Source organism: Podarcis vaucheri (assembly GCF_965113315.1).
Source record: "Podarcis vaucheri genome assembly, chromosome: 16".
NCBI classification, from domain to species: Eukaryota; Metazoa; Chordata; class Lepidosauria; order Squamata; family Lacertidae; genus Podarcis; species Podarcis vaucheri.
The window spans coordinates 30,631,476-30,644,608 of record NC_138754.1 but is presented as its reverse complement, the minus strand read 5'-3'; the positions used below and the strand labels follow the sequence as shown (position 1 = coordinate 30,644,608).

At 46.8% G+C, this 13,133-nt stretch overlaps 1 protein-coding gene across 1 annotated transcript in view; it reads left to right on the top strand.

The window, feature by feature from the left end:
- The window catches only part of HIRA (histone cell cycle regulator), a 68,945-nt gene that overhangs the window by 20,661 nt on the left and 35,151 nt on the right, over nucleotides 1–13,133 (top strand). The window contains exons 4-10 of the mRNA XM_082203060.1: nucleotides 167–257; nucleotides 997–1,091; nucleotides 2,051–2,146; nucleotides 3,149–3,309; nucleotides 4,742–4,909; nucleotides 6,992–7,105; nucleotides 9,787–9,857. Of these exons, the coding sequence (XP_082059186.1) occupies nucleotides 167–257; nucleotides 997–1,091; nucleotides 2,051–2,146; nucleotides 3,149–3,309; nucleotides 4,742–4,909; nucleotides 6,992–7,105; nucleotides 9,787–9,857 (796 nt within the window). The remainder of the gene's footprint in view (nucleotides 1–166; nucleotides 258–996; nucleotides 1,092–2,050; nucleotides 2,147–3,148; nucleotides 3,310–4,741; nucleotides 4,910–6,991; nucleotides 7,106–9,786; nucleotides 9,858–13,133) is intronic.

Here is a 13,133-nt window from a genome sequence, read left to right as displayed (position 1 = left end):
ATCCAGTGCATGAACACTGCAGAAAGATAAAGACGCCATTACGATTATCAGAAGCATACAGAGAGAATTGCGAAGGGTGTGAACCCATAAAAAATGAGCACTATGTGACATGCCTCGATATAAAAATCCACCTTCTTTCCGTTTGTGTGTGTTTCTTCCATTTTAGCGTGTGTGAACTGTGTACGATGGTCAAACAATGGCATGTATCTGGCTTCCGGGGGAGACGACAAGCTGATCATGATTTGGAAGAGAGCTGCGTAAGTGTGCTGCCCGTCCCCAAATTTACATCTTTCCTTGTTCTCTGAACATTTGTTGAATTATTCCTTGTTTCTTATCTCCAGAGTTCTGTAAACACTTTCTAGAATACAAAAAGCTACTTTTTTTGACCCACCAGGTTGCACCCTGACTTATGTGTCTTAATCCCCTGAATTCCAGTTTTACTTGCTTTTACAGTCGTACCTCTGAAGTTGAACGCCTTGCGAGTCGATCGTTTTGGCTCCCGAACGTCACAAACCCGGAAGTGAGTGTTCTGGTTTGCGAACGTTCTTTTGGAACCCAAATGTCTGATGCAGGTTCCGCGGCTTCCGATTGGCTGCAGGAGCTTCCTGCAGCCAATCAGAAGCCATGCCTTGGTTTCCGAACATTTTGGAAGTGAACCAACTGCCAGAACGCATTCTGTTCGACTTCCGAGGTACGACTGTATTTATATTGGTTTTGTTTGTTTTAGGTTTGTATTTTTGTTCCAATGAATGTTTTTTTTTCTATCGTACAGAGTCTACACTGCTTAGAGATTTTTTTTAAAAAAAATATTGTGGTTAGGCTTTTGAATAAAATGAACAAATTAAATAAATACAGGCTCCCTATTAAAAGTCTCCTCTAAATGTGGGGTGGGGTGAGGTTTTTGTCTGCTAAAACTCATTTCAACTGTTGTGCTGGTTCACAAAGGAATTCTGCCGTGTGGTTGCTTTTGGTAACTCTTGTTCCCGTCTTCCATAGGTACATTGGGCCGAGCACAGTGTTTGGTTCCAGTAGTAAACTTGCTAACGTAGAACAGTGGAGGTGTCTCTCAATCCTTCGAAGTCATTCGGGGGGTAAGTGTGTCTGCAACACTGGAAGGTGCTCACAGTGCATTACTTGATCTCTCAACCCATCCCAAAGTTCACTCCCCGTTATCTGGTCTGCTTTAGATAGATGCTATTTGGCACCCAGTAGAATGGTCAGCAGGGATGCTGTGGGTTAAACCACAGAGCCTAGGACTTGCTGATCAGAAGCTCGGCGGTTCGAATCCCCGTGACGGGGTGAGCTCCGGTTGCTCGGTCCCTGCTCCTGCCAACCTAGCAGTTTGAAAGCACGGCAAAGTGCAAGTAGATAAATAGGTAGATAAGTAGATAAATACCTCCAGCGGGAAGGTAAATGGCGTTTCCGTGTGCTGCTCCGGTTCACCAAAAGTGGCTTAGTCATGCTGGCCGCATGACCCGGAAGCTGTACGCCGGCTCCCTCGGCCAATAAAGTGAGATGAGCGCCGCAACCCCAGAGTCATCCGCGACTGGGCCTAATGGTCAGGGGCCCCTTTACCTTTACCTAGAATGGTCAGCATTACTTTCCATTGCACTGCTTTGTGCAGTTATTTACATCCTCACTTAACAGGAGGCCGGCTAGATAAAAGGCAGCAAATAGCAAGAGTCATACCCTATGAACTCATCAAATAGTCATTACCGCACTTTTCTGTGTATAACACGCCCCCTATTTTGGGGGACTCCCAATTTCAGAAGATGTTGAGCTTTTTTGGGGGGAGAATTGGAGTTGTTCAGCTTTTTTTGGAGAGGATTGCCCAAAGTTGTTCAGCTTTCTTGGGGGGGGGGGGATGCAGTAAATCACTAACCCGACAGTTAAAATCGCTCGCACCACTCGCTGACCATCGCTCGCGTCTGCATAAAGCAGACGGCTGTGAATTTCAGTTCTCTGAACTCAAAGGGATGGGTGGCTAGTTTTCTGTTTCCCCTGAGAAATGGTTCACTTAAGGTGTGTGTGTTTTTTGTATCCCCTACAGATGTCATGGATGTGGCGTGGTCTCCTCATGATGCTTGGCTGGCCTCTTGTAGTGTGGATAACACTGTTGTCATCTGGAATGCTGTCAAATTCCCAGGTATAACGCAGAGTTTTGACTATCTAGAGGTCATGGTTTGTTTCGCGGGGGCTGCCGCTCAATATGGCAAACCTTTTTGAACAAAACAAACAAACAAACCCGGTTCACCCATATAGCGCTAAGCGAAGCCCGTGGTTTAGCACAAATGAGCATCACGGGGGTTCCTGGAACAAGCACTGTGCCCTCTCTTGGTCCTGCTGCTGCCCTACTACCTAGGACTAAGCCATGCTTTGGCTTAGCATTGTGTTCGCACCTGGGCCCATGGTTTGTCTTGCTCCAGAAAAACCACATGCTGTAACCAGGGTTTGTTCTCAGTTTACTACTTATGATTTGTCTGGGGAAGGCTAACCATGAGCCCAAACTCAGATGTAATGTTAAGCCAAACCATGGCTTATCCCCAGGTAGCATGGCAGTGGCAGGACTGAGAGAGGAGTGCAGGGGATGCGATCTTCACTCTGGAGACCCACATATTTGCTCTTCTGCAGTAAGCCATGGTTTGACTTGGGGCTACATGCAAACTGGGCTACCCTGCTGACCTCATGAATATTACTGACCCCACTAACATTATTGTCAATCTTCCAACGTCTTCTCTTCCACCGCCTTGCAATTGTTAAGCTTTAGAGCAGGGATGTCCAGCAAGCCGAATATCCAGTGGGGCTTCCGATTGACTGCAGGAGCTTCCTGCAGCCGATCAGAAGCTGTGCTTTGGTTTTTGAACGTTTTGGAAGTTGAACAGACTTCCGGAACGGATTCCATTCAACTTCCAAGGTACAACTGTATTCTTTCATATCTCCTAGTTGCATTTGTATGCAAGCGTCCTTTAAAAACAACAACTACTATGAATTCAGCATGATTGAATACCAGCTTGTACCAAGACATTGTCAGGCTTCAGTAGCATTTTAAAGCTCTCTCAGCTTTATTCAATTAAATCGTTCTCTGAAAAAGTAAGCATGTATTTTATTTTATTTTAAAAAAATATTTTTATCTCTTTGCTGCATGCAGAAATTCTCGCCACTCTGAAGGGACATTCTGGCTTAGTTAAGGGGCTCACCTGGGACCCAGTTGGGAAATACATTGCATCGCAAGCAGATGACCGAAGCTTGAAGGTGTGGCGTACCATGGACTGGCAGCTAGAAACCAGCATCACCAAACCGTTTGATGAGGTGTGTGTTGTGTTAACCGTCTCAACAACTCATCCCGTGAATGAACATAACTGCATATGTGGGGTAGCTTTTTTAGCACAGGGGCTGCATTCCTTTGCAGGTGGAGTGATGGGCAGGGCTGGAGCTGGAGGAAGAAGTGGGAGGAGCAATAAATGTAATTTTAAACCTTCTTACAAGAGATGTCTTTCAAGACCTCCACAAGGGATTATTTATCTGTCCCTTATGCGTATTCAACCCCTAGCTTCAGATCAAGATGTCAGGGCTCCCAGGTTTGCAGTTCTGGCTCGCAGGACAAATGCAAACCATTGTTTGGCGGTCCACATCCTGCAGTCAAGGGGGAGGAGGAAATTACAATCTGCAAAGAGAAGTGGGCAAGTGTGAGTCCAAGGCACCTGCCACCCAAGACAGGACTTTGCGCCAAACATCCAGGGCCCCACTCAGCCAATTAAGTAGAACGGCCCCCAAACACAGCAGAGTAATTGAAGTAATACACATTGGCCCCTAAAGTTGTACATCTGTTAATCTCATATGGTCAAACCTCGGTTGTCAAACGTAGTCCATTCCGGAAGACGGTTTGACTTACGAAACGTTCGACAACCAAGGCACAGCTTCCGATTGGTTGCAAGAGCTTCTTGCACTCAAGCGGAAGCCGTGCGGGACATTTGGGTTCTGAAAAACGTTCAAAAACCGGAGCATTTACTTCAGCGTTCGGGAGCTGAAATGTTAGAAAATGGAGCCGTTTGAGAACCGAGGTTTGACTGTAGTCTAAAAGCACCTAACTGAACTCCTGCTTCCTGGTCTGTTCTTGATCTGAGCCGAGCCGTAGCAGCTGACCGGTTTTGCCTTCTTCAGTCAGGTGCCTTTGAAATGAGCAGATCCCATCATTTCCAAACTGAGCACCTTGTGCGGTTTTCTCCATATATATTTGGGTGCATGTGGCTGTTCTCTCTCCCACATATAGCTTAGGAATTCAGTGCCTGTTCTCCCCAGTTGCTGCATTCTGAAACGGGGGGTTCACGTAGTATAGGCTTAAGAAGGTTGCAAATCGTAACCTCTGAAAACATAAGAACATATAGAGAGCCTCCTGGAAAAGGCTAACGGCCTTCTAGTCCAGCACCCTGTTCTCACAGTGGCCAAGCAAATGCTTGCAAGCAGGACCTGAATGCAACAGCAACAACTGGTATTCAGAGGCGGACTGCCTCCAACAGTGAAGATGAATGCAGCATCCCCAGCTAGTAGCCATTGGAAGCATTATACTCCTGGAAGCCAAAGTGGTTGGGTGACATGGGCACATGTGAGTGCCATCCCGGATGATGCCAGTGACAGATAATACGTGTTGAACCTGGTTACAGATAAGGGTGTCATTTATTATCCATGAACATTGGGCAAAATTGATGGTCAGTCCCTTCTGCGGCCTGATTTTACTTTTCAGTGTGGAGGAACGACCCATGTTTTACGTCTCAGCTGGTCACCCGACGGACACTATCTCGTCTCTGCTCATGCCATGAATAATTCTGGTCCCACGGCACAGATCATTGAGCGAGACGGGTGGAAGACCAACATGGATTTTGTTGGCCATCGCAAAGCAGTGACAGTGGTGGTAGGTTCATTTATTTAAAAGCGTTTATGAACTGTGATATATTGATATATATACACACACACACACATACATATACATACATATACATACGCACGCACGCATGCGCACGCACACATACACATGCACACATATACCTCCTGCCAACCTAGCAGTTCGAAAGCACGTCAAAGTTCAAGTAGATAAATAGGTACTGCTCTGGTGGGAAGGTAAATCACATTTCCATGTGCTGCTCTGGTTTGCCAGAAGTGGCTTAGTCCTGCTGGCCACATGACCCGGAAGCTATACGCCGGCTCCCTTGGCCAATAAAGCGAGATGAGCGCTGCAACCCCAGAGTTGGTCATGACTGGACCTAATGGTCAGGGGTCCCTTTACCTTTACACACATATACATGTATATATACATACACACACAGAGAGAGAGTGGTACCTTGGTTCTCAAATTTAATCTGTTCTGGAAGTCTGTTCCAAAACCAAAGCATTCCAAAACCAAGGCATGCTTTAGAAAGTAATGCAGAATGGAGTAATCCGTTCCAGACTTTTAAAAACAACCCCTAAAACAGCAATTTAACATGAATTTTACTATCTAACAAGACCATTGCTCCATAAAATGAAAGCAATAAACAATGTACTGCAGTCACGCAATCAATCAGCAGGCTGAACTGCGTTCCACACAGTCACAAAAACAAAACAAAAAGAGCCACAAAAACACAAACCCAAAATAAATAGCAAAAACAGACGGACCCCAGTGTAACACTCAAAACGGAAGTGTGGCACTCAAATTGGAAGCGTAACACACAAAATGGAGCACATCCGGCTTCCGAAAACAGTTCGTAAACCGGAACACCTACTTTCAGGTTTGCAGTGTTTGAGTTCCAAATTGTTTGAGTACCAGGATGTTTGAGAACCAAAGTAAAGGTAAAGGGACCCCTGACCACTAGGTCCAGTCGTGGCCGACTCTGGGGTTGCAGCGCTCATCTCACTTTACTGGCCAAGGGAGCCGGCGTACAGCTTCCGCGTCATGTGGCCAGCATGACTAAGCCGCTTCTGGCAAACCAGAGCAGTGCACGGAAACGCCGTTTACTTTCCCGCCGGAGCGGTATCTATTTATCTACTTGCACTTTGACGTGCTTTCGAACTGCTAGGTTGGCAGGAGCAGGGACCGAGCAACAAGAGTTCACCCCGTCACAGGGATTTGAACCGCCGACCTTCTGATCGGCAAGTCCTAGGCCCTGTGGTTTAACCCACAGCGCCACCCGCGTCCCTGAGAACCAAGGTACCACTGTGTTAAAAAACTAAGCAACGTACTGCATCAAAAACAAACAATGTTATTAAACTAATAATAAAACATAAAAACATATAGAAATAAGTAAAAACAGGAATGCAGGACATTCAAACAACTGAAGATAGGGCTTGATCTTACCAGTCAGGCAAAAAGCTACACCTTTACAAGATACCTGAAGCAGGTGAGAAGCTGCTACCTTGTGCGTATGGCGGGGGAAGGTTGTCCTATAGTGCAGGAGCAATAGCAGAACATGGCCATTTTCAGGTCAGTGCCCTGTTATTTCTTTAAGGTGTGGCACCACCCCTAGATTTTCCCCAAATGGTCTAAATTAGTCCCTGTCCTGATCGTAGACAGAAGTGAAGCAGAACCGAAGAGACAATTGTTCTTATTTTAGGTAATTATTAAGCCAGGTCTTGCATGGGGTGGCGGGGTGTGTGTGTGTGTGAGGATAACAGAGTAGGCTTCAAGAACAAAAAGTGACAAATGTGCTTATTTTAGCTATTTATTAAGGTCTTGAAAGAGAGCAGGAGGGTAGTCAAGGAGGCTATAGGAGCCAAAAGAGCTTTTTTCCTTTTCCTTTTTCTTGCAATAATTGTATTTCATTGCAGCCATCCCAGAAATACACAGAATAGGCTTGTTTGGAGAGATTTATATAATTCTTTGTTTGGGTCAGGCCTGACATACAAGTTTTAGCGAGGACCAAAAATACCTGCTCGGTCCTCCTTTGCACCTTAGTTCGGCTTCTTAAAGCAAATTAATTTTTAAGAGGACCCTCTGGTTGTTTCCCCTTCCGTTTTCTAGAAATTCAATCCAAAAATCTTCAAAAAGAAGCAGAAGAATGGGAGCTCAACCAAATCTAGCCACCCTTATTGCTGCTGTGCTGTCGGCAGCAAAGACCGGTCTCTTTCTGTCTGGGTAAGTAAGTCTTCTCTTCTAGCTGACATGGCCCAGCTCAGGCTGAGGTAGACGTGTGTATCTTGAACAGTAGGCCCCACTCTGGTTCTGCCTTTTAGGACAGGTCTATGAACTTAATCAAATTGTTCATAGGAACAGCTGGTTGTAAGCCGGCTGTGCAGAGTGCTGATTGGCTAGTCTTTGCGACCATCATGAAGCCACCTTTCTCCCGCCTTCCTGTCAGGCTGTGGAGAGTGCTGACTGGCTGGCCCTTGTGGAAATCACAATACTGCCATCAACCACCCTGTAGTGGCTGTTTAAAGAAAGCTTAAATGAACTGAATTAGCTGGTTGGTAAGCTCTTTCTTTTTTTTTTAAGAAAAGAGGATCTAAATTATAGTTACCAGATGTTTTTCAATGAATCTGGGGTCACTTTTTTCCTTTTCTTTTTTAAGCTGAGTAGCAACAGGGAGTCAGTATTGGGGATGGTGAGGCAAAAGACCCTGGGCCCAAGCACACATGCTTATTGTATAAAGGTGCAAAGCCCTTCTTTCACACCTTGTGAAACATAAAGGCGCAGTTTCTAAAAAACCGGGCAACGGCACGCCCGTGACTCCTGAGCCTCCCCCATCTCCTGCCCCCTTCCACCTTTGTTTTCACAGATAGGGGAGACTCAGGAGTCGTGCGTGGGCGGCCGTTGCCCAGGAGGGGCTCAAGGCGCACGGTTTCTCTGCCAGACAAGGTGCAAAGCCCTTCTTTCACAGTCTGTGAAACATAAATACGCAGTTTTTTTAAAAAAACTGGGCAATGGCCGCCCACCCACGACTCCCGAGCCTCCCCTGATCAGTCAAAACAAAGGGGGAAGGGGGCAGGAGATCTGTACCACCGAACGTCCCTGTTTCCCTTTTGGCGGTGGCGATAGAAGCCCAGAGCCAGCCTGGTAGCGCTATTGGCTCTGGCTGACTTCAGGAGCTGCTCACAGCCGTGGCACCCGCCATTTTTCCTCTCCGGAAGTCCCCATATGAAGTGTTGCGCACAAGACACATCATATGGGGACTTTTGGAGAGGGAAAATGGTGGGCGCCGCGAGCAGCTCCTGAAGCCAGCCAGAGCCAACTGCGCTACCAGGCTGTCTCTGGGCTGCTGAGGCTGCCACTGCCACATTTCCCGGGGACAGATTTGCAAATCTGGGGACAGAATTTGTTTGGGGACAGATTTGCAAACCCAGGTACTGTCCCCGGAAACCGGGGACGTCTGGTAACCCTAGTCTAAATAATTTTTTAATTGGATGAATATGCTAAGTTCCTGGAAGAGAACATGGGTAGTGGCAGGGGACGAATTTCTGTTAGTGGTAGAAGGGATGTAGTTCCGTTATAGAGCTTCAAGCAGAAGATCGCAGGTTCGATCCCCAGCATTGCCAGCCAGGGCTGGCAGACACCCCTGCTAGGAAACCCCGTAGAGCCAATGCCGGTCTGTGTGGACAATACAGTGGTACCTCGGGTTACGTACTTAATTCGTTCCGGAGGTCCGTTCTTAACCTGAAACTGTTCTTAACCTGAAGCACCACTTTAGCTAATAGGGCCTCCCGCTGCCGCCACACCACCAGAGCACGATTTCTGTTCTCATCCTGAAGCAAAGTTCTTAACTATTTGTGGGTTAGCGGAGTCTGTAACCTGAAGCGTATGTAACCTGAAGCGTATGTAACCCGAGGTACCACTGTACTGAGGTAGACTGGCCAGTGGTCAGACTCAGTATCAGGGCCGCCTTAAGCATATCCGGTGCTGTGGTGCAAAGATTCCTCCAGCACCCCACCTCCCCTTTCCCAGAGTTGTCGACCTTTTCCCAAGCCTCTGCGTGGATCGCTCTCCTCCTGCCGGGGCTTGGGAAGGAAGCTGCACGCCCACCAGCCCATATAGTTGATGGGGCGCAGGCGTAAGGAGGGAAAGGGGAGGCCGCTGGCAAAGCCATGCAGCTCCCCAACTTGCTGAGGCGCCCCTTAGAGCCTGGTGCCCTGGCGCAACGTGCCAGTAAACCCAATGGGAAAGACGGTTCTGCTCAGTATAGGGCAGCTTCTTTTGTTCCTGTATATTTAGCAGTAAAAAAGCGAAGCTTAGGGGTCGGGGAGAGTCACAACAGTAAAACCCATGCTTGTTCCTAGGAGTTATGTCTGTCTCTGCTAGTGTGTGGTGCATTATGGCCCAGTTGCTGTTTTACCGGGAACGTCACTATACTTTTCCTCCCTCTCTCCCTCTAGGTCAGGGCAGCCCAAGTAGGCCGCAAGAGTACTTCAACGCAGAACCCGTGGGCCGCAAACTGCCTTGTCAGGCAGGGGGTGGGGGGAGCGAGGCCTCTAATTACGCCTTGGGAAGAAGGCGGGATGACTTTAGGACCCTGTCAGAGCCCTCACGCCTCCTTCCCAACGCCCAGCACCTCGCTTACCCGCCTTTGGGAAGACAGCTTGAAGGCTGGGGGGGGGGGGGCGTGTGGTGTCAGATGTTGTTGAGGGCCACCAAAATGGCCTTGAGAGCCTCATGTGGCCCATAGGTTGTGCGTTGGACCACCTCACTCTAGGTTTTCCATTGTTGGGTATTCAGCTTGCATGAATTAATATGTTTCATGATCTTCCACATGTTGATGGATCTTGGAGAATGGGATGTGAGACTTGTGTATGACAATAACCACCATGCAACTTTCTGTTGTTTAGCTGACGTGTCTGAAAAGGCCTTTGGTTGTCATACATGAGCTGTTTGACAAGTCAATCATGGACATCTCGTGGTAAGATATTATTCATTAACTACGTTTTAAATCCCCCCTTTCCTCACAAGAGCAAGGTAGCGGCTACTGTTATCATCACTTCCGTTCTATCCTTGCAACAGCCCTGTGTGGTAGGTCAGGCTGAAAGAGAGTTGCCCAAGTTCAACCCATGAGCTTCATGACTTGAGTGGGGATTTGAACTTGCGTCTCTGTGGTGTTAGTCCAGTGATCTAACCACTGCACCACACTGGCTGTCAAAATATGGCTTGGATTGCGACAAAAGATATTTCCTTTGCTGTTCACTGGGAAATAGTGATCTCCCATCGGCAGCAAGCCCAGTCATTCTGCACTTTCATTAAACTGTATCCTTGTGGTCAGCCATCAGTTCCCATTTAATTCTATAATGTTTGGCTTCCCAAGTTTTCAGCTATTTTTTTTTAACAAAATAAAAACATTGTGGTTTACAACATATCCTTGATTTTGTCTTTTGCTTGTGGCTAAGGCACCATGGTAGGGATGCCAATCAGAAGGTCGGCGGTTCGAATTCCCACGACGGGTGAGCTCCCGTTGCTCGGTCCCTGCTCCTGCCAACCTAGCAGTTCAAAAGCACGTCAAAGTGCAAGTAGATAAATAGGTACCGCTCCGGCAGGAAGGTAAACGGCGTTTCCGTGCGCTGCTCTGGTTCGCCAGAAGCGGCTTAGTCATGCTGACCACATGACCCAGAAGCTGTACGCCGACTCCCTTGGCCAGTAAAGCGAGATGAGCGCTGCAACCCCAGAGTCGGTCACGACTGGACCTAATGGTCAGGGGTCCCTTTACCTTTACATTAAGGCACCATGGGGAGTGCCTTAGAAACAATAAGAAGTCTAATAGACTGCAGTGCAGTGCAAAAACAAATGGAAGAAATTTCTGGGGCTCTGTTCAGGTTGGAAAGGCAGGTGCGGTGACTGGACTCCAAGACATAGTTGACAACGCTCAGTTAAACTATGGAGCTCCTTTCCCCAGGAGGCTATGTTTATGTTCTTATGCAACGTTGCAATGATACCTCCCTGCCACTTGAAGGCGCCGCAGTGCTACTTCAGTTTCACTAAAAAGCCTGTTCCCTCTCTCCTCTTCCTGGTTGCTCCCTCTGCTGGTTTGAAATGATTAGGTAGTAAGAGAAGCAAAGCTGATGATCTGGGCCTTAATTGAGCTCAACACGATAATAAAAGGTGTGCCTAAGCAGGAAGTGGGTGGTTAGAAAAAGTGCTTCCCTTCCCCTTTGTTTAAAAGATTTTTAGGCTGCAGATTTCAGCATTGCTTTCAGGGCGGAGTGTACAACCAGAGTTGTAATTCCCAGTGGCTTTTTTTTCTGGAAAAAAGGTGGAGGAACTCACTACGAAGTTAGTTCGTTAGTTAGTTCGTTCGTTCGTTCGTTAGTTTAGTTTATAGCAGGCCCAGTCGCAGCGCCGCCCCCCCCCAAGGTAGTGGCTAAATGTAAGATGTGATTAATAAACTCAAGCAGACAATGATCTGGATTGGCCACAACTTTATTGATTACAGATATAGGTGGATTTTTGGCTCAGGCATTGGGTGTATATCCATTCCAGAACAAAACAAAAAGAAAAAAGAGATTATTATTTAATTTTTAAAAATTGAGGGAACTTAGTTCCACCGAGTTCCTGCTAAAAACACACACACACACACACCGGTATTACCAATAGTATAACGTAAGACCACAAATTTAGTCCCATTAAAAGGAGAGAACAACACTGTAAAATGCCCAAGAAGGTTTCGGCAAAGTAAAATGAAACCATCCATAAAACTGATAACGGCAATCAAATGAAGTCTGGCGGATGTCAGGGTAGGTTGCCATGCCTGGCTTGTTTAGTGAGCACCCAAGTAAGTAAAGCACGTTAACATCTCCAAGGAAATCTGAGGGTTTGAATTTACATTTTATTCCTGTTTGCGTTTATTAAAAAGGAAAGGGGGGGGAAAGGTTTGTTTTAAAGCAGGCTGTTTTCATTGTGAGCATCCTACTTTTTTGTATCCCACCCACCTTCCCAAGAAGCTCATTTTATTTATTTATAAGAAATATTTACTTGCTGCTGATTCATAAAGAAAATACTGAAACAGTTTCACGACAGCTGTACATAATACCATATGAAAAAGGTGAAATTGGATAACTGTTGTGGAAAGATGTGGTCTGAGTTGCCGGCATAAGCCTGACTGAATAGAAAAGTTTGCAGCAGGTATTTAAAAGCTGATGCAGAAAGCAGCTGCTGAGCTCCAGGGAAGGCTGCTACTGTCTGTAACACACCCAACACATTTTGCATTTGCACACCACAAGCTATCTTTCCGGAAGCTTATCTGTGGTTCTTTTCTGGCGAGTTTCCCTATAAGCGGCTGAAGAACCTCCAGAGTCTCTGGAATATGTTTCAAAAACCGTTGGCCTGAACCTTTTTGTATCCTGGCAAAAAAGAAGACATAGTTATAGAAATTTGTTGTGGGAAGGAAGTATTTGAGATGGCTCAGTCTTTTCCTATTGATCTTATGAATTCTGTAATGACCATTATTTACTCATGTATGAAATACTATGGTATTGATCATAACAGCAGCATAGTCACTCGCCAGTTGTTCCCGCTTTCGCTTGAAATGGCGTTGTGAGTGTTTGGCTGATTTGTCGGTCCGTTAGCATGTTGTTATGGTATAAAGCAACATGGACGGCCAGCTTCCATTTTTGAATAGCTGCACAGGGAATGGTGACAGCACAACATAGGGTCAGTAGGGCATGGTTTGCCTGCTGCCCCATATACATAAAGCCATTCCTCTGACCACAGTTCCATGGCAATAGACTCCTTTCTTAAGGAGTGCAGTTCGTGCATGCTCTGAAGCTGAACTGTGTAAAACCAAGGCCATCTGAAAAGCACATGCAAAAAAAGGCCAGAACTTAGAGTTTCTCATCCTGCTCCCTGCTGCGGTATTTGAACACTCATTTATCTTCTGCAAGACTTTCTTCAGTAGTAGGGAAGTTAGGTCTGGGTATTCCTGTTGCCTCGATGGCATGAGAGCTTCTGCAGTGCCACTCTTTCCCGCTCCGCCAGGGTCACGTTAGAAGTTCCAGACCTGCCATGTGGAGTTTCACTCTGCTAGCTGTCAACTTTGGCTCATGCTGGCACGAGGAGGGGCTGCAAGGAGGACTTCTCCCACTGTGCTTGGGTCTCCCCATGTTAATCCTGGCATTGCAGGAAGGAGCAATTTCTACAGCAGCTCCCAGGATATGATGAGTACTTGGGCTCAGAAAGCATACTGCACACT